This window comes from Candoia aspera, chromosome 1 (assembly GCF_035149785.1).
Source record: "Candoia aspera isolate rCanAsp1 chromosome 1, rCanAsp1.hap2, whole genome shotgun sequence".
Lineage (NCBI taxonomy): Eukaryota > Metazoa > Chordata > Lepidosauria > Squamata > Boidae > Candoia > Candoia aspera.
In genome coordinates this window covers 196,275,256-196,302,271 of record NC_086153.1, presented here as the reverse complement: position 1 = coordinate 196,302,271, position 27,016 = coordinate 196,275,256, and the positions used below count along the sequence as shown (strand labels likewise).

At 37.9% G+C, this 27,016-nt stretch overlaps 1 protein-coding gene across 12 annotated transcripts in view; it reads left to right on the top strand.

Annotated features, from left to right (window-relative positions):
- LOC134507538 (sodium channel protein type 2 subunit alpha) overlaps positions 1 to 20,442 on the top strand; it is a 59,350-nt gene extending 38,908 nt beyond the window's left edge. For 10 of the 12 annotated variants that reach the window (XM_063318252.1, XM_063318250.1, XM_063318247.1 and 7 more), the window contains 10 exons: positions 3,645 to 3,765; positions 4,313 to 4,467; positions 5,868 to 6,041; positions 9,865 to 9,987; positions 11,934 to 12,215; positions 13,508 to 13,561; positions 15,606 to 15,743; positions 17,079 to 17,183; positions 18,228 to 18,498; positions 18,692 to 20,442. In XM_063318252.1, the coding sequence (XP_063174322.1) occupies positions 3,645 to 3,765; positions 4,313 to 4,467; positions 5,868 to 6,041; positions 9,865 to 9,987; positions 11,934 to 12,215; positions 13,508 to 13,561; positions 15,606 to 15,743; positions 17,079 to 17,183; positions 18,228 to 18,498; positions 18,692 to 19,887 (2,619 nt within the window). In that variant the 3' untranslated portion in view covers positions 19,888 to 20,442. The remainder of the gene's footprint in view (positions 1 to 3,644; positions 3,766 to 4,312; positions 4,468 to 5,867; positions 6,042 to 9,864; positions 9,988 to 11,933; positions 12,216 to 13,507; positions 13,562 to 15,605; positions 15,744 to 17,078; positions 17,184 to 18,227; positions 18,499 to 18,691) is intronic. The other 2 variants (XM_063318248.1, XM_063318249.1) reach the window with 1 other exon arrangement.
- The last annotated feature ends 6,574 nt before the right edge of the window (positions 20,443 to 27,016 follow it).

The window sequence follows — 27,016 nt, the reverse complement described above, 5'->3', positions numbered from 1 at the left end:
GTCAGCACTCTGAGAAACTTGCTGCAGCTTAGATTAATTGTTTCCAATCTAGAGTGCTAGGAGAGAAGTATGACAATGACGAAATTAAACATGTATGAGAAAAAAATGAAATGCTTGGCGAATGCCTCAACATTGAACAAGGAGTAAGACAAGGGTGTCTGATTTCTCTCTGGTTGCTTAATGCATTTATGGATAAATGTATAAGGGAAGCTTATAATGAAATCAGAGATGTATTGCTTAGCAACATGAATGTGCGTGTATCTCTGTATGCGGATGATAGCAGGTTGTTGGAAGAGAGCCCCAATGATTTGCAGTGAAGGAGATTATACAATGCATCAAGAAATGTGGATTTGCAAGTTGATTTATCAAACACTAAGGTAGTCATGCTGAAGCGGGAAAAATAAAGTGAACGGTTAGAAGTTATACATAGCAAAAAACTAGAGGTAATAGCTGGGTTTATGTACCTTGGTAAAACATTGACCAAAGTTAGGAAAATGAATGGAGAAGTTTTAAGGCGTGCAAATGCTGGTAGAAGGTAGTGGATTGCTTATGGCTTATTGTGAAGAATGAACATTTGTCAGAAGATGCAAAAGAGCCTGTGTATAAAGTGTGTTCTTGCCTACTTTGTTGGATGGAATGAGAGTTGGGTATGTCAGGAGGAGCATTACAGTAAGCTGAACGCAGTGCAGATGGGATACTTGAAGTATGTGGTGTTAAACAAGAAGAGACAGAGTAAAGAATGAATGAGTGTTGAATGGATGTAGACTGAGCAGGAAAATGAAAGTCCAGTATGAAAGAAACATTTCACTCAGGACCAATTTATAAGCATAGTAGAGTATGCCATATGTATTGATTGATTATGTGCCATCATGAGTGTAATATGTGGAAGTAATTCTTACACAAAATCTATTCTTGGATGTATTTGGAAGGAAAAGAAACAGAATTGTTATAACCATGTCCTTCACAAATGGTGTTGTGCAATAAAAAAAATCCTGGATACAAATGTGTAATGGAACTGACACTCAGCATACTAGGATTTCTTGAAATGATACTATTTTGCCTGGCTTTGGTAATATACCAGTTGTTTACAGAAGGCTGCTTGGACCATGTGATCAAGGAGTTACATTCTAGTCGGTTCTAGTAAGACTATTACTGGTAATTAATGCAGATTTGTAGATTTTCATAACTAAAACTGAAAACTAAATAGGAAGTATAAAAAAAGAAATTGTAAATTTGATTGTGGTGATTATTTTTAATATGATCAGTACAGAATTATTATTTGTACTCTCAAAAACAGTATTATTGTGAATGAATATGCAATGTTTGTATTTCTATTACATGATGTATCTCTATTACATGACATTAATAAGGTTATTTTTTTAGGTTATCTATAATGCATGCACCTGAGGATAACATGTTCTCTAAGCAGTAATTTTCACTTTGTTTACCAGTAGTGAAATATTTTAGAAGTTCAGTGTTGATTTTCTTTGGAAATGCAAAAATAATCCCACAAAATTGGTTTATGTAATGACTAGGAGAAATGAGCTTAAAAAGTTCTGGTTTGTTTCCTACTATATCATTTCAAGGGGACGCGGTGGCGCTGCGGGTTAAACCGCTGAGCTGTCGATTGGAAGGTCGGCGGTTCGAAACCGCGCGGCGGGGTGAGCTCCCGTTGCTCGTCCCAGCTTCTGCACACCAAGCAGTTCGAAAACATGCAAATGTGAGTAGATTAATTGGTACCGCTTCGGCGGGAAGGTAACGGCGTTCCGTGAGTCATGCTGGCCACATGACCCGGAAGTGTCCTATGGACAACGCCGGCTCCAAGGCTTTGAAACGGAGATGAGCACCGCCCCCTAGAGTCGGACACGACTGGACTTTACGTCAAGGGAAACCTTTACCTTTACTATATCATTTCAAAATTCAAGTAAAAGTCAACCATGTTAAGGAGACAAAATACAGGTTGTAACTGTTTCAAGCCTTCTGGAAATAGATTGGACTAACCAATGTGACATGCCAAATATTCTTCAGAAACAAATAAAATTTTTAATCACAAGCTGGGTGAAATAAACCAGGGGCTTTTCCCCATAGCAGAGTAGAAATGCTAACCATTCATCCTTGAGGTGGCGGAAAATTAGACTGAGACAACATTTTCTGTCCTCATCCGGATTCTGTCCTGCCTCTACTGCCTGTCTTTACAATCACTCGATCCCCTTTAAAAGATTCCAGTGCCACAGATTTTACACATCTCGAAGCTCCCCTTGGATGGTGTCAGAGTAAAGGGGAAAATGCCGCTTTACCACTAGTACAGCAAGGGGAGGTTAAGTTGTCCCTGTCAATGGACTGGGGTTGAGATGCAAACAAGATCCTGGGGTCTCTGTGGAAAAAAGATGTTGCCAGATGTTTGTGCTGTGGTTGTGTACAAATGGGAAGAGACCCTAGAAACACCTGCTCTTATTGGCAAAAACTGTTTGGATCATCCAACATACTTTCAGTAAGAAGTTTTAAAAGGTAACTTAATCTTTCTGCTGTTTATAAGATTAAAATCTCAAGCTGGAACAGAATAAAGACGGTAAAGTACTTTCTTCATCAAACTAAGTTTTAAGCTGGTTAGAGTTCATGGAACCAGCTTGATGCCTATGAACAAATGCCTATAGCTTTACCTTATAACAAAAGACTGATACAAGTATGTGATAATTCACCATCTGCTTACATCATTCCCACATAAAGTTAGTTACTTACCAATGCAGCCATTTTGTTGATGTTATACATGTTAATAACATTGTACAAGGCTAAAGAATGCAATGATCACTACTTTTATTCACAATGGTACTCATATTATCTACTGTTCTTCATGGGTTACTACATTCATTTCTCTGAATAGGATCAGGAAACCAGTTGAAAGCTTAGTCAAAAGCATTTATCATCATCAGGGTAAATCCTTTTTTCCAAAACAGGTCAACAATGCATTCTAAATGCTATGGCAAACAATACACATGTATATTTCACTATGTACTCAAAGGACATATATGTGTACCATGCAAGAATAACAAGTAGTTTTAAAATGCACAGTCACTTGTGCAAGTGCATTGGCAAAAGAGAATGCAAAATAATGGCTCTTGCTCTGAAATTAATATGCTGCTTTCCTTTCTGAATTACAGAAACTAAGAAGTACTTACACACTGATAACTTGTGTTTTCATGTCAGTTGGAAAGTAACAGGTTAAATATAGTTTGCTGCATATGCATATTCTATCTGCACCAGACATGAAAATGCTGCTTTCATGGGGAAATGCTGCAATTCATACTGCTCTCTATTTTACCTCATTTGAATAATCAGCTAGCTGTTGTTCATGCTAATAAAGCATTTCTGAACTTTTAATTCTGTATTTGGCTCAGAGTTTACAAAATTGGTTCCAAATTGTGATTCCTAATATGAATATAACAATGCATCATGGGGAAATCCATGTGAATGTAATTTCAAATTCCTTCATGTGCAGAAAATAAATTGGCATTAATATATACCTAAACTAATTTAATTTTCATTTCAAAGTTCTTAAATACTCAGAGAGCATTCTGGAATGCACTAAGTGCATCCAATCCTATAACAAACAGAACTGCCATTAACAGTTTCTCATTCATTTGCAGAAACTAAATGCATCTAGTTCATCTGAAGGTAGCACAGTTGATGTTGGACTTCCCCAAGTAGGAGAGCAACCTGAAGCTGAACCTGAAGAAGCTCTTGAACCAGAAGCCTGTTTTACAGAAGGTGAATAGTATAAAACATTGCAAGCCTTTGAGTGACTGTCTGAAGCGCAACTGAAGCAAAGGCCTTCCTAGCCTTCAAGCAGGAGCTGCAAGTCCAGGAAGACACCCAGATTGCATACCTACGTTGAAGGGAGAAGTGGAACCCCATCCAAGGTCAAAGATGGAATATCTCCGGATCGGGGCAGTTCTCAAATACCCACAGCCACTTGATCTTTGTAGAATTGAGGCAGAGATGGTTCCTCCCCATCCAAACCTGTACAGCCTCCAGGCACTGGGACAGAACCTTGAATCAATTAAGATATATGTATACATAGTCTCAGTCATGATAAATAAATAATTTCCTCCAAGCACCACTGAAACTGTCCTATGAACATTGATTTTGACAACCTAGTAGACTTCCAAAGCGTCATTTCAAATGTAGACCTATTAATTTTAGAGCCAGAAAGGGCTCTAAAACCATCAGTTGGTTTAAGAATATATTCTACTTAAGCCATGCATTATTTGTTACTCTGCTTTCATTTGTCATATTATCGTTGGTATTTTGCCAGGCTGTATCCGGAAATTCAAGTGCTGCCAAGTCAGCGTAGAAGATGGGAAAGGAAAAATGTGGTGGAATCTTCGGAAGACTTGTTACAAAATCGTAGAACATAATTGGTTTGAGACTTTCATTGTCTTCATGATTCTCCTCAGCAGTGGCGCTCTGGTAATTTTTAGAATTTGAAAACCATTCATTATCCCAGAGATTTAGTGTAGGAAACAACCCAGACACATAATTATCTGAAAACCTCTGAATTTTTAGTAGGGTTTATCTTTTCTATGAGTCATAGCTATCCCTAAAGCAGTATGATGTTATTATGTAATTGTTTGTTAGAGTTATATCCCACCTTTCATTCAGGAGCTCAAGGTGCTGCCCATAGCGTTCGGTCCTCCCATTTTTTCCCCCACAATTACATCCCTTTGAAGTAGATTTGACTGACAGAGTGATTAGTCACAGTCACCCAGTGAACTTATGCAGTTCAGGGTGGATCTGAACCTGGGTTTTCCCAGTGCCAGTTAAATACCTGACTTTCTGCACCAAACTGACACTCTCTCTATAAATGCTTTTTCCTTTAAACTATATATATATATATAATATTCTTATAGAAGAGGGTTGATTTTGGGTGCTGTTTTAATCTCATCTAGCTCTACAGAGTGGATGCATGCTTTTATTGTAAGGATTTTTCTTCTAAAAAATGAGATCTGTTAGATCCCACTTAAGTGGTGTGGTCACAATAATATTAGAATTCTAAGTTGTTGCAAATGGGATAACCATTCATACTTACATACTGGATTCATACTGGAACATGTTTTAAACTCTACTCTTCCCTGTCAGAGATTAGAGAGGAAAATGGTCAGTTCAGCTTTTTTTAGATTTAGGATTTGGGGTCTAAAGTCAGAATTAACACAACACTTGGTTTTACCCACCTTTAAAAAACAAACAACAATTTGTAACTTTATTTTTCTGTGGAATGGGACAGAAGAAACACAAGAAGCTCCATATGATTCAGCAGATTTTTTTAGTTTGGTTTGTGAAATTTGGGAGCAAGATCCCAATCAGAGATCTTTCTTTGATTTAACTTAATTTTTATCTATCTATCTATCAAATTTATAAGGCCGCCCAACTCACACATGGTGACTCTGGGCGGCTTACAGAATCAAAAACCATAAAAACACAATACACATCCCACGGCAGCAGCAAACACATTCATATCTACCACTTGATTGGCCCCGAAGCGACCTGGGGTCCCCAGGCCCAATGACAAAACCACGTCTTCAAAACATAACTTAATCGGAGATGCCAGTAATTGAGCCTACAATCTGCTGCATGTAAAACATGTCCTCTGCCACTGAGTCATGGTTTCTTCCTCAATGAGTAGACTCTGTAAATAAATAAACAAATGCTTCATTTTTACCATATTCTTATTTGATAAAGACAATATTAATTAGAGTGCAGTATTTAAGCCTTCAATAGAAAGGGGGGGGGACTGGTTTTAGTTCTAGAAGTAGAAAGCAAACAAATAATAAGCTATACTAAAACTGGGGGGGGGATTTTTTTCTTCCCAGGCTTTTGAAGACATATACATCGAGCAGCGCAAGACTATCAAGACTGTGCTGGAATATGCAGACAAGGTCTTCACCTACATCTTTATTTTAGAAATGCTTCTAAAGTGGGTGGCTTATGGCTTTCAAGTCTATTTCACCAATGCCTGGTGCTGGCTGGATTTCCTCATTGTTGATGTAGGTATTCTTTCTTTAATATATTGATCTATTGTGCCATGAATTTTTGCAGCAATCATTGGATATACAGTTAACTCACTACTTTCAGGAAAGGAAATGTTCTACGTTCAGCTGGGTGAGGTGTCAGTGTATTTGGTAGAATTGCCACTGAGAGGAGTTCCCTCGGTGGAGCAGCACTTCTGCCTTGGAATCAGAAATCTCCAGAGCTGTAGAAGTATTCCTATTGGTACCCTTATCATCAGTAAGGCCTGAAACGAGGTGTGACTGGACATCTTTAGATCCACAGGATGCAAAACTTTTGTATGCCCTTGATGATCATCATGGAATGAAGTGGTGAATGGGGAAGCACATCTCTCCCCTTTCACTACCTTTGCTCATTTCAGCCATCTCAAGGGTGATAGCTGATTCCCAGACGTGGAGCTAACCTTTTCATCTAAGCACATGATCAGTGGATAGAACATGTGGGCAGGCAAGGGAGAAAAGTCCATTCTTGTGCAGGTAGGACAAAGGGGAAGCACTTTACCCCACCCTCTCTTGAAAAGGATCTAAAATTCAAGAGATTTAAAAGTTGGAAAATTCAAACTGGGGAGAGAAAGAGAAAGAAAGAGAGATACAAGAACAAGATGATGCTGGAGGAGAGTCTGAAAGACGTGGTCCTTAACCATCTCCCCTGAGCATCAAAAAGTGAGATTGGACATTCCAGAAGAGTTAAAAGAAAGTCAAGGTAACAGTGAATCAGAAAGAAGATTTCCAATTCAAGGAATCATTTGAATAGACCTGTGTGAAACAAGTTCAGCTGAAACTCTCCATCAGGTTTTTGTGCTTTTTAAAAATGTGTTATTAGTTAAATACTTTAATATTGCTGAGGTTTTGATATTTCCAATTCTTCTCTCAGATACGTAGAGATTTTGGTTTGTATGATTCTCTTTTTTTCATGCATCTTTGAACCTCATTACCCAAGATGCTTCCAAGCAAAATCAGACCATGCAATCTTCTCTTTTGTACCATTTTTGGGAGACCATTTTTAATATGAGAGCCAGTTTGGTGAAGTGGTTAAGGCATCAAGCTACAAACTGGGAGACCATGAGTTCTAGTCCTGCCTTGGGCACAAAGCCAGATGGGTGACCTTGGGCCAGTCCCTCTCTCTCAGCCCTAGGAAGGAGGCAATGGCAAACCACTTCCAAAAAACCTTGCCAAGAAAACCACAGGGACTTGTGCAGGCAGTCTCCAAGAATCAGACACAATTGAACGGATTTATATATATATATATATATATATATATATATATATATATATATATATATATAATGTCTGTGATTTTAGCAGCACTATAGGAGTATATAGCAGCCTCTGGTTTCACAGGAGGCTGATTAATGTGGAAGGAAAAGTTTTCATATGTTTAACAACATTTAACTTACCATGAAGGCTTGATATGCTGTTCTGACTCCCAAGTGGTTTTCCCTCTATCACAGGTCTCAAACTCCTATTAGTGTAATGGTTGCCTACCCCACACACTCAGGCTCACAAGAGGTTACTTAAATGAAATCTGATTTATTAGGGAAATTATGGCAGATACAGAGAAAGCTGAGAATGACTAAAATGCACCAAATACAAACTAAAAACCCTCGGCTCCAAACGTAATCCCTCCCCTCTACCGGCCATAGCAACCACCCCCCTCCCAGGTGCTGGTAACCGTTTTCCACACATCCTGGGAAAGCAACCTTGAACACATGAGATAACCCAAACACATTCCAACCCAGCAGCCAACAGATAACAACTCCCCGAAGAGGAATCTTCCTCCCTCCCGAGATCAAACACGTATCAGGCAAATGACATGCGAAACGTTACGATGTACCAAGCACATTGAAACGGTGAACATGACAATTAGTTACAGAAGACAGCACTATAGATTTTAGATCACCTTTATCGTTCTTATATTTCTGTGATTTGCCAGTCCAGACTGTGGGGTTGCTATCTGTTCCACACATTGGGGTTAAGCAAAAGACAAAGATGCTGTGCCAGGACAGATAGGCAGGCCAGGAGGTACAAAAACTAGGGGATTTGGGAGAGAGGAGGGTTGAGACTTCTCAGGAGTTGAGCTCTTGCCATTTCAAATGGGTACATAAACTACACTGGTGAGGAGATTGTAGTTCTTGTTCCTCCAATCAAGTGTCAGTTTTTGTCAAAAATTGGAAAGACTGAGCCAGAAATATTTAGGAGTGGGTGACTCCTCCATCATTCCATAAACATAGGATGGTCTAATTCCATAATAGAATAGTGTAAGATGAACAAAAATAAAATTTCTACTAGTCTGTTGTAACTGTTTCCTGCACAAATCCACTTGAACTTCAGTAGTGGGTGGTAATTTGGCCAGGATTTTTTTTTTTAATGTCAGGGTATTGGTCAAATTGCTCATTTAGGACAACAGAGTTCATAAACTAGCACAAGGTTTCTTCACCAGTTGAACAGCAGAAAGTTATTAAATCTAGTAACAATACTTATTGCTATATCTTCCTATAACTGGATCCAGATTTGCCAACTGACTTTATGAAGAGTGTAATTTTGGATCTGTAATGTACAGTTCATAGTAAAATTATAAACTTCAAGGACCAAAGGTTCTCAGTTCCTCTTCTTGCCACCTCTTGGTATTGCTCATTGTATTTACATTCTGTTACTTACATATGATGAACCTGAGATACTTAGCCTTTGGGAGTATTAGATAGGCACAAGGAGTAGGGAGTCAATTCTCAAGTTTGTACCATGTACTTAAAATGTTGTGGTGATACGTCAATCAACCTAAGGTGTTTAAAATTCTAAGTCTGAAATTTTACATTTGCATTCTGTGGTTCTTCAGGATGCCACGCTGATATTGCTGAACATATTAAGTAGCAGGCAAAATACTGGAGATCTCAAATAGTCTTGGAAGTAACTGAGTTAATAACAATCTTCTTCCTCAAATGTTTATTGTGCAAAGGGTGCTCTACATGTGAAAGATTACGTAGGGACACATTTTGCCCATATATCTGCAGAAGAAAATAGTACATGTAAAGACTTCAAAGAATTTGGTAACCTTAATAATACACAACTCTCAATCCCAAAGGAGTGTATATGCATAGAGGTCTATGCATATAGAATTCTCTTTTGCAGATATTGGACACCAGAGCTCAGGAAGCCCCACTTCAGCACACATGGATTTCTCTTCATGTGAGTAACATATGAAGCAGATTAAGGTAATAAAACATTGCAAAAAATCTGGGATGCAAACAATGCCAATGCCATAGTGCTTTGAAAACATTTATATCTTCTGTATTATTATTATTAGTAGTAGTAGTAGTAGTAGTGGTAGTAGCAGTATTTTGCTTGAAACTTGGGTGATAATTATTAGTGACATGCATCATCCAGGAATTGAAAATTATGCCCTAGAACAAAGGGCAAGCATCTAAAATCTGGTGTTAGGTCTCCCTTAAACAGCATTAGCCTTCTTCAGTCCAAAACAGTTTTATAGAAGTTTGCTCTCAGAAACTCAGAGGGAAATTCACTCTGGATGCAGAAAAAAACAGGAATTAATCTGTTTCATTGCTTAGTTACAGAATCCCTGCTTCATCTTAATATTTGGTTTAGGCTAATGCAAGTCTTTTCCAAACTCTTCTATAGCCAAATGAAGGTATTCTCCACTGAACTAGTTTGATTTTGTTAGATGATCTACTATGACTGACTGGAGAGGTGTCTGCAAAGTTATCAAAGAGATTTCTTGAGAAACACATGGTGGCTTTATTCACCCAGAAAATAATAAATTACTTTCTTTAATTTTATTTACGTTTAGGTCTCTATAGTTAGCTTAACAGCGAATGCCTTGGGCTACTCTGAACTTGGTGCAATTAAATCACTTAGGACTTTAAGAGCTTTAAGACCTCTAAGAGCCTTGTCACGGTTCGAAGGAATGAGGGTAAGAAAAATATGAAATAACATATGCTTGAAACAAATTATTTTCTTAAAGGTATACTACTTATGTGTGTGTCAAAGCCACTAGTTTAAATTTCATTTAGAGTGGGCAGCATGCTACTTCTATTCCCTTAGCCTCTAGACAACCTCAGGGAAATCATTCCAGTATACCTAGGTAATGGCAAACCATTGTTTGAAGGCAGCTCTTTATTACATTGTCAGACTATTTTTTTTCACATAAACACATATTTCTGTGATGATGGATATCCAAATCTAAAAAAAGAAAAAAAGAAAAAGCTAGCTAAAATAGTGGTACATTTAATCCTGCCTGTTGTATCCTTGCCCCCCCCCCAAAAAAAACCAAACATACCATTGAAAGAAGCTGCTTGATTCCAAAAATCAAGAGGATGGATTGAGGCCTGCTCCATGGTTGATGGCCAAGCCAAACCCTGGAGCTCATGTCCCAGCCAGGATGTATATTAGCAAGAACTATATAGGTAACTTGCTGGTACAAAGAACAACTAAGGGATTTGGAGGGCCCATATGCATATGTTCCCAGGCTTACTCAGAACTACAGCTACACATTTTCCTTGCTATAAGGTGTTGTCAGGGTAACATATTAACCAGGCTGGAAAATTATTCTTCATAAGCCTCTGTTACTTCATTATGGCACTTGGACTGTCCTTCCCAACTGGTACAGTGACTGTTATGGAGGAGGTGATTGAGTAACATAAGGATGATAACCCTGAGGGTTATTTGATTTTTAAATGCAAATATTCAGATTTCCCTAGAATCCATTTCCTCTCACTTGCAACTTGGTTCCCCAAATGTGTGAAGAAAGGCTATTGTTAGGGTACTGCACTGGACACATATTTAAATGAGTTTTATTGTTATTATTTCAACAGTTCAGGATTTGACATGCACTACAAAAGAGTAGGTACATAAGAAAATCTTTTACACCATATTAGACAAAGTGTCTGCCTAACCCGGTTTTGGCTACCCACAGTCTCATGTACCTAAAGGTCTCCCCATTACCAGTTTGTTTGTTTATTTGTTTTCTATCCCACCTTTATTATTTGAAATGCTCCTAGCTTAGCAGTCAGACTGGGGCTGCAGCAGGCAGGGTGGTAATACAAAGTAGACAGAACACCATCACATGCATTGGAGAGGCCAGGATTTTACATTTTCCTCCCCAGTTGAATGAGGGATATTTTTCTTGGCTTTTTAAAACCATAGTAGTTTAGTAATTTAGTATATGCACTGCAGTTCTCTGGTGCTTTGTTTCCATCTCAAAATGATAGGAAACTGCACCAGTTGCACCTCTGAAATTCAGTAGCACAGTTGGAGGTCACACCAAGAGGCCACAAAACTGGACTTCAAGAGACACTTATGGTCTGGGGCCCAGGGTGCCTATCTCTGTTTCAGCTGAATGTCCCAGAGAGTGGGATGCTCCATGATGGGGCTTCTGTTGTACAATCAAACTGCCTTATATATGGGTTTCCTAAAGATGCAGATTATGGAGCATTCCATTTCTGTTCCTCTTGTGTTTTCCTGCCAACTCTCTCAAGAAAAAAAAAGTGCTATGCAGCATTGTTTCATAGCTAGCACAAGGATGCATCATTTTTATTGATAAATAGTCAGAATCTAAAACCTTCTACACAGGTTCTGCCACATGTTATGGCCCTTCCTCTCAGATTTTGTGAAAGTCCTTCTTCCTCAAACCATACCCTAAATTTGGAGTTTTCTTGGTTCAAACCAATATCTATACCTGTGCCCTAATCTCTTTTTCATGATCTATTACTACCATTGCTGCCTTCAACTGAGATTAAACTGTAGCACAAAATGGCCAAGAAGCATAACTATGAATCAGAAATTCCCCATTTCGTATCTCACTTTAGCCAATATATTTTCCCTTCTTTGGCTTCATTTGTTTATTACTTTATACTACAGGTTGTGGTGAATGCCCTCTTGGGAGCAATTCCATCTATCATGAACGTGCTTCTCGTATGTCTTATATTCTGGCTAATCTTTAGCATTATGGGAGTGAATCTCTTTGCTGGCAAGTTCTACCACTGTGTTAATACTTCAACTGGGGAAATGTTCAGCACTGATGAAGTTGACAATCAGACTGAGTGTGAGAATCTCATAGAAAAAAATGAAACAGCCCGATGGAAAAATGTGAAAGTCAACTTCGATAACGTGGGACTTGGCTACCTCTCTTTGCTTCAAGTAGTAAGTAGTCATTCTTTATATATTAAAACTTGAATAATATTACCATGTTATTTCCTCCCTTTGGCAGGTTTTCCTTTATTCAAAAATTCCATCAATGTGAGCTGGCAGTCACTTTACAAATGAATCAGTTCAGCTGCCTGGTTTTGAAATGGATTGATTTGGAACATAGCTGGCATCCCTTTATATTTTTCTTCAAAGCTCTTCTCCAAAATACACCTGTGAGCAAACTTTTTGCAAGTGGTATCAATCATATCTGTGAACTAAAATGATCAGTAATAAAATGCAGATGCAGATGCACCTGTGTTAGATTGCTTATTTATTTATTTCATTACATGTCTATCATGCTGCAATCAAGCAATCTTATTTACCCCTGTTTAATAAAGGAAATCCTCCATGACTGGGGAAGAGAGAACTGGATATAGGGAATGGCCATTTTTCAGAGCTGTCCTAGGCTAGCAGTGATGGCTGGACAGAACACAACTGGGTGAAATTCAACATGGCCTGATGGGAAATTACCCACCTTCCTTCCTGCTTGTAACAGAATCTGGTACCAAGTCTTCAGGAATTCTTCAGAACAGATTTTGAATATATGTGGGCTGTGGCAAGGAACTGCTTCTTTACTATGCAGGGAGTAATAATAAAATAATAATGATCATGGGACAAATTTCTCAGAACCTTTTCAAAGTTCAGGAAGGCACATTATGCCATTGTCACATTAATATTAATAACTCTTGACCAAGCACAAAGAGGTTTGAGGCTCAAAAGGAATCTAATAATAAGAAAAGTGAAATTTGTATGTTTTTACTTCCTCTGCCTCTCCTCACCTCTATCCTTGCCTAGTGTAATACAGATTGTGGCATATTACATAATCATAGCGCTCCCACATGAAAGATGGGATATAAATCTAACACATGAACAAATAAATAAATTAGATTACTTTGGCACAAATGGAGAAAGGAGAAGGAGGAGAGATGGGGAGAAAGGGAAAAACTTGTTTGTCTTTCACCATGGTTCCTTCACTCTGGCTGTGCTCAAAAAGTAAGGAGAAAGTAACCAAAATAAAGGGAATATATTTGGATGCTGGAGAGGAGTGGCAATGATTTTAATGTTCTGAGGAGGGACATAATAAGCAGTGTGACTTGCTGTTATGACTATGAAAGAGAAAACTAATGGGGGGACATGGAGTCTTCTAAAAGACATTTATAAATACACAACATGAACACTCTGGGGTTATCTACTGTATGCTCTTGTTCCCTTGTCTTAAAAAATAATTGCCTGACTTCTGTTTGCAGGCCACCTTCAAAGGCTGGATGGACATCATGTATGCAGCTGTGGATTCACGAAATGTAAGTATGCTATTGGGTAGGGAAACCAGAACTGGACTGCAAAAATATGACTGACCACAAGATGGCAGCAAAGAAATACAGAAAATCTGCATTCTTTGCTGCCATCTTGTGGTTGTCTGGTAGCCCAGACCTGGTGGGTGTACTACAGTACTAGGGTACATGGACACTTGTATCCACATCTTCCATAGTTATTAGTCAGGTCAGCAAGTGTTTCCCAGGAAATGTCTGATTCTTTTTCATATTAAGGCTAAGTCAGGTAGGATTAAATCAAACTTGCCATTGACCATGGTGTGTGTTTGCTTGTTTATTTTCTTTTTCAAAGAGGCAAGGTGGTGGAATGGATGCCTTAAACCTCTGAAAGGCTTAAGACACCCAGTTTTGCCTATTAAATCTTCCAACCCTCCCCCCACTCTTTCAGTGTAAGCAAAGGTTGAAAAATGGGTTTCAAATACTCCAGTGTGTCTAAAGCCCACAGAAGAAATACTGGGACCCATGCCTATCAAATGATGATGACTGGAAACGATGAGAACATATAACCCTGTGTTAGTTATAAAAGTAGCAGCATATCTTTAAGTCCACTTTGGTTGTCAGCCAGAGTAAGTAAAAAGAAATTGGCTGCCTACCATCCAAAGTGGTGCAATCTAAGAGGAATATTACCTATGCATATTTAACTGAATCGTATTCCTATTTCTTTTCCTTATTAAACAACACGCTCATTTTTCTCCAGTACAATTTCCCGCTCTGATCTTAAAAAATCAGACTTTATCTTAGCTGTACATTATTCTCAAAATTCTCATTAGAGTGAAGACAGATATTTTACCATATTTTCATTGCAGTAAATGAGTAACTGGTGCAAGACATTATTTCTAGAATAGAAACTATATGAATGCATATTTAGGTTATTCATCTGTAACAATAATATAAGTCAAGAATGCTTAAACTACAACATAAATATAGAATAGGACACAATCAAAACTAAGAAATAAAATCTGAAACATTTGCTTGGCAGATGATTAAAATCAGTAAAAAGAATCCATTCCAGAAGTCTATTATCTGATAAGGTTTTCTATCATAATTCAGGCTACTGCCCCATTTCTGAGAAGAAAAGCAAAAAGAAAAGAGAGTCAGGTGACAAAAACACACAAAGACACATACACACAGGCTTTTTCTTTCAGAGTGTGTGTGTGTGTGTGTGTGTGTGTTCACGGGCACATATAGGTATGCAGTTTCAAGAAACCAGGTGAGGTACAGTTCCATAGCTACAAATCATACAGCCTTCATTGGATAGTAAAAGAAATGTTTGATGTAAATAGGAGATCCCCTCCTCTTCCTCCTCCTCCTCCTCCTCCTCCTCCTCCACCACCACCACCACCACCACCACCACCACCACCAAAATTGCAGCACAGAAAATGAAGGGGATTTTTACTGAGATTACTATTTTCCAAGAAAGCAGTAAAGCTCCTTTCCCAATGACTGGTCCCAATAAAAAGCTGTTGTCACGTGCCTAAAGCTAACATTTTTTAAAATACATTGACATATTGCAAGCAGGATAATTGGCAGAATAGGTAGGTAGGCCCTTCGTCTCATCAAGCACGTGCTGTTTCATCCATTTCCTTTTGGTTTTTCTCACTTTCTCCTAAGCTCAGAACGTCTCTTAATTTCTTTAGATTCTTTTTGAATCTAAACACCTCGATTGTCTATTGGCAAAAGCCACGTACCCTAGGGTGAAATTTGCATCAGTGGATTTCAGAGCGGGGAGCAAAGAGAGAAAAATAGTAATTACTGAGAAAAAGATAAACACCCTGTGTGGGGAAGGCCAGAATGCTTCAGCTGGATAATTGTACGTGGATATGTAAAGTTATAATAAAAATTTGTCAAAAAACTGCTCTATGGCAGTTCTTCATTGCAGTATCAGATAAAGACTAAATATGGTAAAGATTGGGGCTAAGGCTCACACTTCACAAAAATAACATCCATCAATTTTATATGATTGAATATATTTTTTCCACACAGTTTTCCATTTAAAAATTTGTTTACCTTGCAGGTGGAACAACAGCCACATTATGAGGATAACCTTTATATGTATCTTTATTTTGTCATTTTTATTATCTTTGGATCCTTCTTCACTTTGAATTTATTTATTGGTGTCATCATAGATAATTTCAATCAGCAAAAAAAGAAGATAAGTATTCTATCACTGTGATCTCAGCAGACTGTCAAAGGTTTTATTCCAATGATAACCTTATGCTTATTCTTCTGATCCTTCCTTCCTTCCTTCCTTCCTTCCTTCCTTCCTTCCTTCCTTCCTTCCTTCCTTCCTTCCTTCCTTCCTTCCTTCCTTCTATAGAATGATTAGTTCAATGTGTACTTCCTAAAAATAAATTATAAACATTAATTCTAAAATTGTCAGTGTAAAAAGAAGCATATGGTATTATAAATCTAAATAAATAGTTACCCTTGGTAATGGCTTTCTGGAAGCTAGCAAAGGATAAATACTTCTAGAGGTCATTTGAGATGTGATCCTTTTCTATAATTATCTTTTTTATTATGCTTTTCATTTTTTAATGTTGGTTGCTTTGGGGTCCTTGTGTTATTAGAACTGAGAAGTAAATTTTTTCAATTGTTCATTTATTTATTTTGTACCTTGGATGTTTTATTAGATTTGTTGTTTTTTTCCCCTAACTACAAATGTTTTTATTTTATTGTATTTTATTTATTTATTTATTTATTTATTTTCTATCCCGCCTTTATTATTTTTATAAATAACTCAAGGTGGTGAACATATCTAATAGTCCTTCCTCCTCCTCTTTTCCCCACAACAACCACCCTGTGAGGTGAGTTGGGCTGAGAGAGGGACTGGCCCAAGGTCACCCAGCTGGCTTTCAGGCCTCAGGTGGGACTAGAACTCACAGTCTCCTGGTTTCTAGCCCAGCACCTTAACCACTAGACCAAGCTGCTTGGAATTCAGGCAGAAATTTAATAGATGATGATGATGATGATGATGATGATGATGATGATGATGACGACAGAAATGGTGATGTTGGTGATGACATAGACCAGTAACTCCATACTCTTTCAGTCTGTTGTATCTCTGCTGAGATTAAATACCTGACCATAGCTGAACTATGGAAGAAGGAGGCAATGAGGAGGAAGGGCAAAAGAGTGGATGTGCTTACAGATGGAAGCCCTGCACCCTTATACATGCATGCAAGATCCATACTTGTACAAAGGAGCAGAGCTTGAACCTGGGATTGCTCCCACCATTTTGCCCCCTCCCACTTGCCCTGCTTCTGCCTTATTAATAGGCACCCCAAGGAAGGAGGTTGCCCATCAAATAAAAGTAAATATAGAGAAAGGAAGGAAGGAAGGAAGGAAGGAAGGAAGGAAGGAAGGAAGGAAGGAAGGAAGGAAGGAAGGGAAGGGAAGGGAAGGGAAGGGAAGGGAAGGGAAGGGAAGGGAAGGGAAGGGAAGGGAAGGGAATATCTGGTTGTAACTAGTTTTTGTTTCCTCTTTTTACTTTGGAGGTCAAGACATCTTTATGACAGAAGAGCAAAAAAAATATTACAATGCAATGAAAAAACTAGGCTCCAAGAAACCACAGAAACCTATACCCAGGCCAGCAGTAAGCATTTTATTTTTCCACTGTTCTCTTTGCTTTTGAAAATGTGTGCCAGAGTTGGAAAATAATTTATACCTTATTATACTCCAAAAAAATCTTTCTAAACTAACTAACTATATATATATTTATATATATATATATATACTAACTATATTATATTTATATAATTTTATTTTATTTTGTTTTGTTTTGTTTTGTTTTGTTTTGTTTTGTTTTGTTTTGTTTTGTTTTGTTTTGTTTTGTTATCTAATTTGTCCCCGCCCATCTCCTCCCATCGGGGGACTCTGGGCGGTTTATAACAATTGATTAAAAATAACAACCATAAAATAAAATACCCAGTATAAAATAGAATAATAAATAATATAAATAAAAGTAAAAATAAAGAATCCAGGTGGCGAAGAATCTAAAATATATATAAATATAAATATAAATATGAGCTAGGGCTTTATTTAAGTCACTGAGATGGGAGGTGGGATGATGACACCATACGGGCATTTTCCATTTTGGAGAGTTGTTTCTTCCTTTCTTTCCTTAAACTATGTTAAGCCTATTTAGGGCTTGTGGTACTGTTTTTAAGAGTTTTTACCTTAAACAGTTTGGAAAATCATGCCACCAATTTTCAATAATCATGCCACCAAAATTATGCAGTAGAGTCAGAAGAGCTTGAAGGATTGTGCCCTTCATATTCAAATGAGTTTGGGGCTGACCAACCCTATCTAGCATTAACAAATCAAAACAGGATTAGTGTGGTAACTGTTGTGGTCCTCCTAGCTCATCCAGGTAAAGAATGAGACTATGAAATCCCATAGGAAAGCTATTTATGGAGTTGCTTCCTATTTCATAACTGCACACTCATGGAGTGTTATCCGACTTCCCGGGAACATAGTGGCATTCCTTCTTACTGCGCCATCTTTCTATGCAGTCTGACTAGAACACTGTGGAATGAGTTTACAGAAGTTTCAGATCATAAATGATAATTATATAGATTATAATTGTCTATCACTGATCATGAGGTTCATGAATAATCCTTATTTTCTTCAATTGCAGAACAAATTCCAAGGCATGGTCTTTGATTTTGTAACTAAACAAGCCTTTGACATCAGCATCATGATTCTTATCTGCCTTAACATGGTTACTATGATGGTAGAAACTGATGACCAAACTGATGCAATGGAAACAATTTTGTATCGAATTAATCTGATCTTCATAGTCCTTTTCACTGGAGAATGTGTCTTGAAACTGATTTCACTCCGCTATTATTATTTTACCATAGGCTGGAATATTTTTGATTTTGTAGTTGTCATCTTATCTATTGTAGGTAAGAAAATTTTCATTTTAGTAAAAGATGTAACATGGTGATAAATGAAAACTTCGGGAAATTAACAGATTTTTTTGATATTTAAAGTAGGTTTCATTCTTTAGATTGTCATACAAGATTTTAATTAACATCTAATTAATTAAAGTTTTAAATCTCTATTACAGATTAATAGGTATTTAATTTTTGTTTATAGGTATGTTCCTTGCAGAGATTATTGAGAAATACTTTGTTTCGCCCACCCTGTTCCGAGTGATCCGACTTGCCAGGATAGGTCGGATCCTGCGTCTAATCAAGGGTGCAAAAGGGATCCGCACCCTGCTTTTTGCCTTGATGATGTCTCTTCCGGCCTTGTTTAACATTGGTCTCCTCCTTTTCCTGGTCATGTTCATCTATGCTATATTTGGAATGTCCAACTTTGCCTACGTGAAGAGAGAAGTTGGCATTGATGACCTGTTCAACTTTGAAACTTTTGGCAACAGCATGCTCTGCCTCTTTCAGATCACCACCTCTGCTGGCTGGGATGGCTTGCTGGCACCCATCCTGAACAGTGGGCCTCCAGACTGTGACCCTGAGATAGACCATCCAGGTAGCTCAGTCAAGGGAGACTGTGGCAATCCTTCCGTTGGCATTTTCTTCTTTGTCAGCTACATTATCATCTCATTTTTAGTTGTAGTAAACATGTATATTGCTGTCATTTTGGAGAACTTCAGCGTTGCTACAGAAGAAAGTGCTGAACCTTTGAGTGAGGATGACTTTGAGATGTTCTATGAAGTCTGGGAAAAGTTTGATCCAGATGCAACCCAATTCATAGAATTTGCTAAACTCTCTGATTTTGCAGCCTCATTGGATCCTCCTCTTCTAATACCAAAACCAAACAAAGTTCAGCTTATTGCAATGGACCTGCCCATGGTGAGTGGTGATAGAATTCACTGCCTTGACATCTTATTTGCTTTCACCAAACGTGTCTTGGGTGAAAGTGATGAAATGGATGCCCTTCGTGTGCAAATGGAAGATCGGTTTATGGCTGCCAACCCTTCAAAAGCCTCCTATGAACCAATTACCACCACATTAAAACGAAAGCAAGAGGAAGTATCTGCTGTTATTATTCAGCGAGCCTTTAGGCGCTACCTCTTAAAGCAAAAAGTTAAAAAAGTTTCCTGCATGTTTAATAAAGATAGAATTAAAGAAGGCAATGACACACTTATCAAAGAAGATATGATCATTGATAAGCTAAATGAGAATTCTACTCCTGAAAAAAACGATATGACCCCCTCCACCACCTCCCCACCGTCCTATGATAGTGTTACAAAGCCCGACAAAGATAAGTATGAGAAAGATAAATCAGAAAAAGAAGATAAAGGTAAAGATGTCAGGGACTATAAAAAATGAGCAAAATGAATGATTCCTTTGTGACAAATTGTTTACAGCTTGAGAAAGTAAAGTATTATTTCAAAAGGACTCCTGTAGGAGGTTTATGCCAAACTGACTGTTTTTGCACACTTAGACAGACATACACACACATAAAAATATCTATAAATATATATGTGTATATATATATATATGTATATGTATATATATATACATACAAATGTTAGCTATATACTTAAGGTCAGTGCCTATTAACAAGATAGTGACCCCTTGTCAATTCAAATGCTGCTCTGTAAAACAGGATGGCACTTTCGACAGGCGGCTCCTGTTTGCATTACCAGCTGACACTGCTGAAGAGGAAAGAAAAATGGCTATCCAGACTGTAGGAACCAGTAAGAGAGGTGCAAGCCTAGAATTGACGTGTGTTGATCATAAAACACTCAGAAACAATAATCGTATCCACTGTTTGCATTCCAACTGCCACACGTTTGCCATATTTTTACAAAAATCCATGTTGGTGAAGTTGTCATTTTTTAAATTCACAGGTTGTTTACTATTATATGTGACTATTTTTGTAAATGGGTTTTATGTTCTGGGGGCGGGGTGGGGGATTCCAGGGTCCAGGGGGATATGAGGACCAGCTGTCCTGTCTGATTCTCTTGTAATGTATAGGCAGAAGTGATTTGCATGAAGGCATGCTGCACTTATAGACCATGCATGGAAACAAATAAGACTTCTTTGCACAAGAGCTTTAAAGACTTCTTTGTTTCAGGATGGCTTCAGATTCCAAGGTGCTTAATAATAGGATACATCTTTTATGTCTCATCCTGATAATTCTTATGTGCCTGTAAGTCTCATAAAATCAACAGTTATTCAACCCAAATGTTTTTCCTCCCCCCCCACCTCCTCCTCCAAACAATTCCATTATGAAGGCGACATGAACATTCACTACAGTGCGTGTCCATGCGTATGTACTTGATCATAATCCACACTAAGTCAGGGGGCCATACTTTACAGTAAGAGTGTATAAGATTGTACTCTAATTGTAAAGTTGGGTGGAGAGATGGGAAGGATCTTCTTAAAAATCCTGGAGCATCCCTTACATTAACCTGGAACACTGAACTGTCCAAAAAGGGGACGGGGGAAGTCTGACATCTGTAAGTTAGTTTTTACTTTCTCCTGCAGTATTGTTTAGCCATCTTCTGCTCTCAGCAAGGTTGACATTGTATGTGTCAATGAGATAAAGCTGTCTATGTAAATAGTTACTTTAGCCCTGTGGTGCATGTTTGAGCAAAGGAATAATGACCTGTGCACAATATTTATTGCATCAAATATGTACCACAATAAGTGTAGTTCGCAAACCTTGAACAGGAAATATGATGTATTCTGTACCATTATAAGTAGTTTGGAGGCTATCCCTGATGCATGTTGTTTATCTTGCCTTCGCTACTGTATTTTTCTTGGATTTGTTCAGAAATCTAATATGGGAAGCCATATGTTGGTGGTAAAAGTGAAACAAAATTGTTCCATCAGACATCATTCCTCATTGCATCAAGCAATAGTTTGCAGCTAGTGGGGGGGGGGGGAGGGAAGCTTTTCGCTCTGCCCTGACTTCTTTTATTCTTCTCTGGAACTCTATGTGGGTATTATACAGTGTGTAGCCAGCTGTACCCATAATATTGCAAGCAGTGTAATCTGTTCAGAATACCTGGTTAACGATTTTCTAAGGAAAAAAATATAAATAGTGTACAAATTTCATTCAGTTTTATTTTTCAGCATTTTGTACATAAATGACAAAACAAAACTGATCTTAAGGTCAGTGTCACAGGTAGTCCTTTGGTTCATAGCACTTTTCATTGAAGAATTTCACAAAGTGGAAAAATACCGAGAGGCGGGAATGAGGAGAATGTTGGGTTTCTGGGTTGCTTTTTTAATTGGTACTGTATTTTTGCACACATCTTAATGTGATTTTTTCCAGACTGAGTCCAAAATGCACTTGCTTCCAAATAGCTATAACTTGTAATTGAAACGTGGTGGGAAAGATTTGTTTGAAATTCTAGCACTGCCTGCATCAGCAGTTAGTCTTATTATTCAACATCCTTAATCTTTTCCAGTGTTTGTTTACATAGACTATTATTATTCTTATTGATTCATGCTGCACTAGAAGTCTTTTAAATATTATATGCGATTCCACAATTTTTCTTTTTCCCACAAAACTAAGTAGCTAACTTGTATATCTGATCCCATCAGGACATTTTTTGTATTCCATCCACAAAGAAAAATTAAATGTTAATTCCTCCTTTTACTGAAACTGTTGACTTTGTGTCTTGGTGAACTGCATGCAGGGAAAATGCTATTACCATAAAGAACGGTAAGCCACACTTACAGTTGAGCCAAAAGAATAAAGACTTCTTTTTTTATTTTATTTTACTTGATGATTCTGTCATTTTTTGTGTGGCTTTCTGGCCTTAAATATGTGCTCATAAACTTAATAAAAATAAAAACGAATTGATGTTTCAATCGTAAATACATTTCCGGGGGCACGTAGCATATTTGTCACTGGAATGATCCTGAGCATGAATCCCTTTCTCAGTCATAAAGCATAGAATGACTTACTTTATTGCCAACCCCAAAACATTACCTCCAGGAACAGATTAGCCTCATTTTCATGAATCAGATCCTCACATTTCTGACTTCTCTACAGGTTGGATCATACATAGAGACCACATTCTAATGTTTCATCACTTGACTTGATGACTTTGAATGGGATTCATGAACTGATTCCATTGGGATGAATTGTGTCTGCAGTGGTATGGAAGTCCTAGCCACAGAAATTGTTTATCTATAGTACTACTGTATGTTATTGACCACTTCAGCTGAAAAGACACCCAAAACATAAGGTGAATAAAGAAAAACACAATTCCTGCCAGCAGTGGACTAAAAGGAAAAAAAGGTGAGGAAGGAGGAGCAAAATAAGGATATCACATGACAATTCTTAAAGTTACAAAATTCATAACGGCCGGCAATGAATGAAAAAAGTTCAGAAAGAGGATTAGCCAAAATCATTTCTGCTGGCCTTCCAGTACAGCCAACAGAATAGCCCTGCTGACTTAATTCTTCCACTGCTAGTCAGCTGAAAGACCTTTGAGGCATTGTGGCCCAGTTGGGCAATAAAGAAAGAACTTCAACTTGCAGTAACAAACTGATAAGAATGCATATGAAAAGGAGCCCAAAGATTCAAAATTGTGTGTGTGTGTGTGTGTGTGTGTATGCTTTTATACTCTAAGTACTTTTATTATTATTCTATAGAAATAACAGTGGGCTAAAAGCCTTTCACTTAACAGTAGTTGTTATTTCTTCTATGTATATAGATCACATTCGACAGCTACTATCTTGATTAATTTAACATTAATTAGTTAAAAAAAGTCTTGCCAGACTAACAACCTCTCATTTTTTGATTGGGTATCTTCCTTAATAGATTCTGAAACTGCTATAGATAAATTTCGACTTAAGCAAAGCATTTCACAACTACCCCATGGCATACTGATTAATAAGCTAGTTAGTATAGGCTGGATGACATGACAATTAAGAGGATAATTGCCTGAAAGTCATACTTGAGTGCTCATCAGCAGATGAAAAAGGTCTCAAGACATAGCCCAACAAGTTTCAGTCCTGGGTCCTCTACCCATCATTAATTATTTGGATAAAGAGATGGAGGGAATGTTTAGCAAGTGTGCAGCTGATACAAAAGTGGATGGGATAAACAGAAACAAAAAGATCTTGAAAGGTTAGGAAAATAGTAATAAAATTTAATGGAGACTATTACAAAGAGTTTTATTTTGGAAACAAAAATGAATGCACAATATAGGAGAACAGTTAATGTGATATGGCTGCAAAAACAGCATCAAGTTTGCATCTGCTATTTAACATGTATAGGTTTCAGATACCATAATTTAAATAAAAACACTTGATACCGCATATTTTCCTAACCACTCTGTCTGGTAGCAGGGACTCCTATATTATCTAAGTACCCATAAAACATTAACAGCTCCCTCAAGGCAAACTTAGTTCCTCATGACTTCATGGACAGGTCCGTGTAGTTTTCCCTGCAACAATACACTCTGGGATTTTTCCCCCAAATTCCCAATTGTAGCCTATAGCTCAGAATGCCACCCAAATACTAACCAGATGTGAGCTTGCTTACCTTCCTAGCCCAAACATGGCCAGGTGCTATTTGGAGTAGACCAGTATCTAGCTACCTTTGCCCACATTGCGAGAACTGAAATATCTGAGCAGTGATGTAAATATACCACACTCAAACGTTAGTCCATTTTTTCTGACTGAGCTTCTAAATGACAGGCTTTTTGACAGACCACCTCCTTTGACTCCTTTAACAATGTACATAGCTTACTCCAGATTTAGTTGGAATGCATTAACTGCTTCCTACCTGTGTCAAAATGCTGTGTGGTCACCGCAATGGAATAGCATGAGCAATAAGGGCTTTCTTCAGGCTTTATTAGTGATGGAATCTGATTTTTCTGCCATCCCATTGGAAGTTACATGTTGTTTTTCCACTGCTAATAAAACCACAAAAGAAATGCTGCATTTCTCATGTGGAAATTAATCTATGCAAATTGCCACTGAGCTCCCTCCCTGAGAAACTGCTTTACAAAAATTAGCCAAGCATTTCTGTTCTGAGAAATACAGGCAACATTAATAGCAAACCCATTGCATTGTAACACTGGGATGCGATCACTGCTTTTTGCAGTTCCTATGGCAACCATAATTTTCAATCAGCCAAGAATAAGGCCACATGTAATATTCTTTTCTTTGCAACAACCAAAAAAATAAGTTGGTTGATAGGAAAATTAGGAAGGAGACTGCAATTTTCTCTTAGTATTAATTACAGAAATTTGAATATCTAGCTATGTTTCTTTTCCCAAATAGGTACACTAGTACCATGGAAATAAATATTTCAAGTAAGTGTGTCAGTCAGTTATTCAAACCTTCAAACAATTCAGGAATCTTGTGAATGTGATATCTGAATTGAACTTCAGTACTGTTGAAGCTTAACCATTCCCAAGCTTCCTCTCTGTATTTCCATAGTGCAATTCAAATATTCAGTTCAAATACATTTACTAAAAGGATACACATGCTCATTGGTGTTGCAGTTGAAATGAGAGAGGGTCTTACGGCACTCTGAAGATGAATGAATGACTGATGAAGTCATCTTTAATATCAGTTTTGGCTCAAGTCATTACTTGAAGAACTAGCAGGTGATGCATGTGATAGAACTGCCTCCATTTCATTATCATGCCTGTGGTACTTTTCAAGTGAAGATTGGCCAATGACTATCAGACCTTCCCTGACCAGCTCTGCTTGCTGGCTCTTGTTCCTCTGTTACGCGTCACGCCTCCGATTAATTCTGCAGTTCTTCAATGCCCAACGACGTAAAAGCCTTGGACTATTCCCTCTCCACCCAACTCATGCTTGCTACAGGCCATAACTGGCACTTATGCTGCTCCTTGCCTTTCTGTTTGTTTCCTGGGACAGAGTAATTGTCAAGATAGCAGACCTTAAGAACATCCTTCTCCCATCAAATCCTGCCCAAATCCTATGATCTAATGGAGAGCTCTTCCCTATGCCCCATTTGTGGTGGTGGCCCAGCTGATGAAGATAAGAGAAAGGGCCTTCTTAGTGATCAAATCTAAATTGTGGATTCTTTGCTTCCAGACAAGATTTCATGTTTTGGCAGAGAGCTTCAATTTCAGGAGGAGATTTGTTTTTCCAGAAACATATATTTTATCTGGTGTTTTTATTTCTACTGCTGCATTAATATTATTTAAACCTATATTACTTTTCTTTTTCCTCTATTCTCTTTCATTTTTTTAAAAAAAGTTATGTTTTACTGATGGGATTGCATGTTGTCAGCCAGCCTGTAATGAATGTTGACACACAGCAGCCATTTTTACATTCACCATTGCCATTAATAATTATTTTAGTGCTCACATTACAACAATATGCTAAGGTATAAATCAAAATTTACAGACAAGTCTAAAATACAGTTGGACAAGAGCCTGACAGTGAAATCAAGCACAGCCTAACTTATTTTAAGGATCTTAATTTCAGTCTCAGTCACTGATTTCCAAGAAATATCCAAGACTGAAGACTACCAGAAGAGCTTTATTGGATTAGGCCAAAACTCCATTCCATCAAGAATTCTGTTCCCATACAAGCATTTCAATTGTTTCAAGGTAGCTCACGATCTATTGCAGAATTAAAATAACACTTTGCACGTATTGTTCTGAGAAGTTACTATAAAGAAACTTGTTGGCTATATAATATATAACCACTATGGCTAGCAGCCTTTAATAGTCTCATCCTCCTTTAAAGCCTTCCAGGCTGGTGCTATCACCATTTGTGAGGATGAGTTCCATAGACATGGGTATAAACAGTAGGTTGTATCTTCAATTGTTTTTATTTTCTATGACTATCTCTGTACTTATGCAGGAGAATTCTTGTAGATAAACATAAAACAACAAACTGGCTCTTGGCTTTGCAGAACGTTTTGGTGGGACCGGGAACCTGGGTGAGCACCAAAGAAGATCTTACAGTGTTTGAAGGAGATGCAGGACAGGTAACAGAGCTAATGACAGGGGAACATGCTGGCTGGGGAATTTTGGGAGTTGAAGTCCACACATCTTAAAGTTGCCAAGGTTGAAAAACACTGGTTTAGAGAAAAAGCCTTTTGCTTCTGCAAACTGAATCTCTGGTTTCCACCCATCAACCTAATGGCATTCACAACCAAAAGAGATCCCAGGGGTTGCCATGTTGTCATTCCCTTTTAAGGAATATCACCATGTTGCTACAGACTAGTGACCCTCTGCTATCACCTTGAGGGCAATTGGCAACGGAACAAAACTCTCCCTGAGCCCCTCTTCGTAAAGGTAAATCCTGCCCACACACACTGCACATGGAGATGAATTTTGATGTTTAAACCAAAGATGGAATCAAAGACTTTTTGTTGGTCTGTTTTGCTTTTGATATACCCTCATAACTTCTGGAGGGAAAAGGTATGCAAAAATACCTGGAGACTCTACACATGGACATCACCAGATGGTCAATACCTAAATCAGATTGATTATGTACT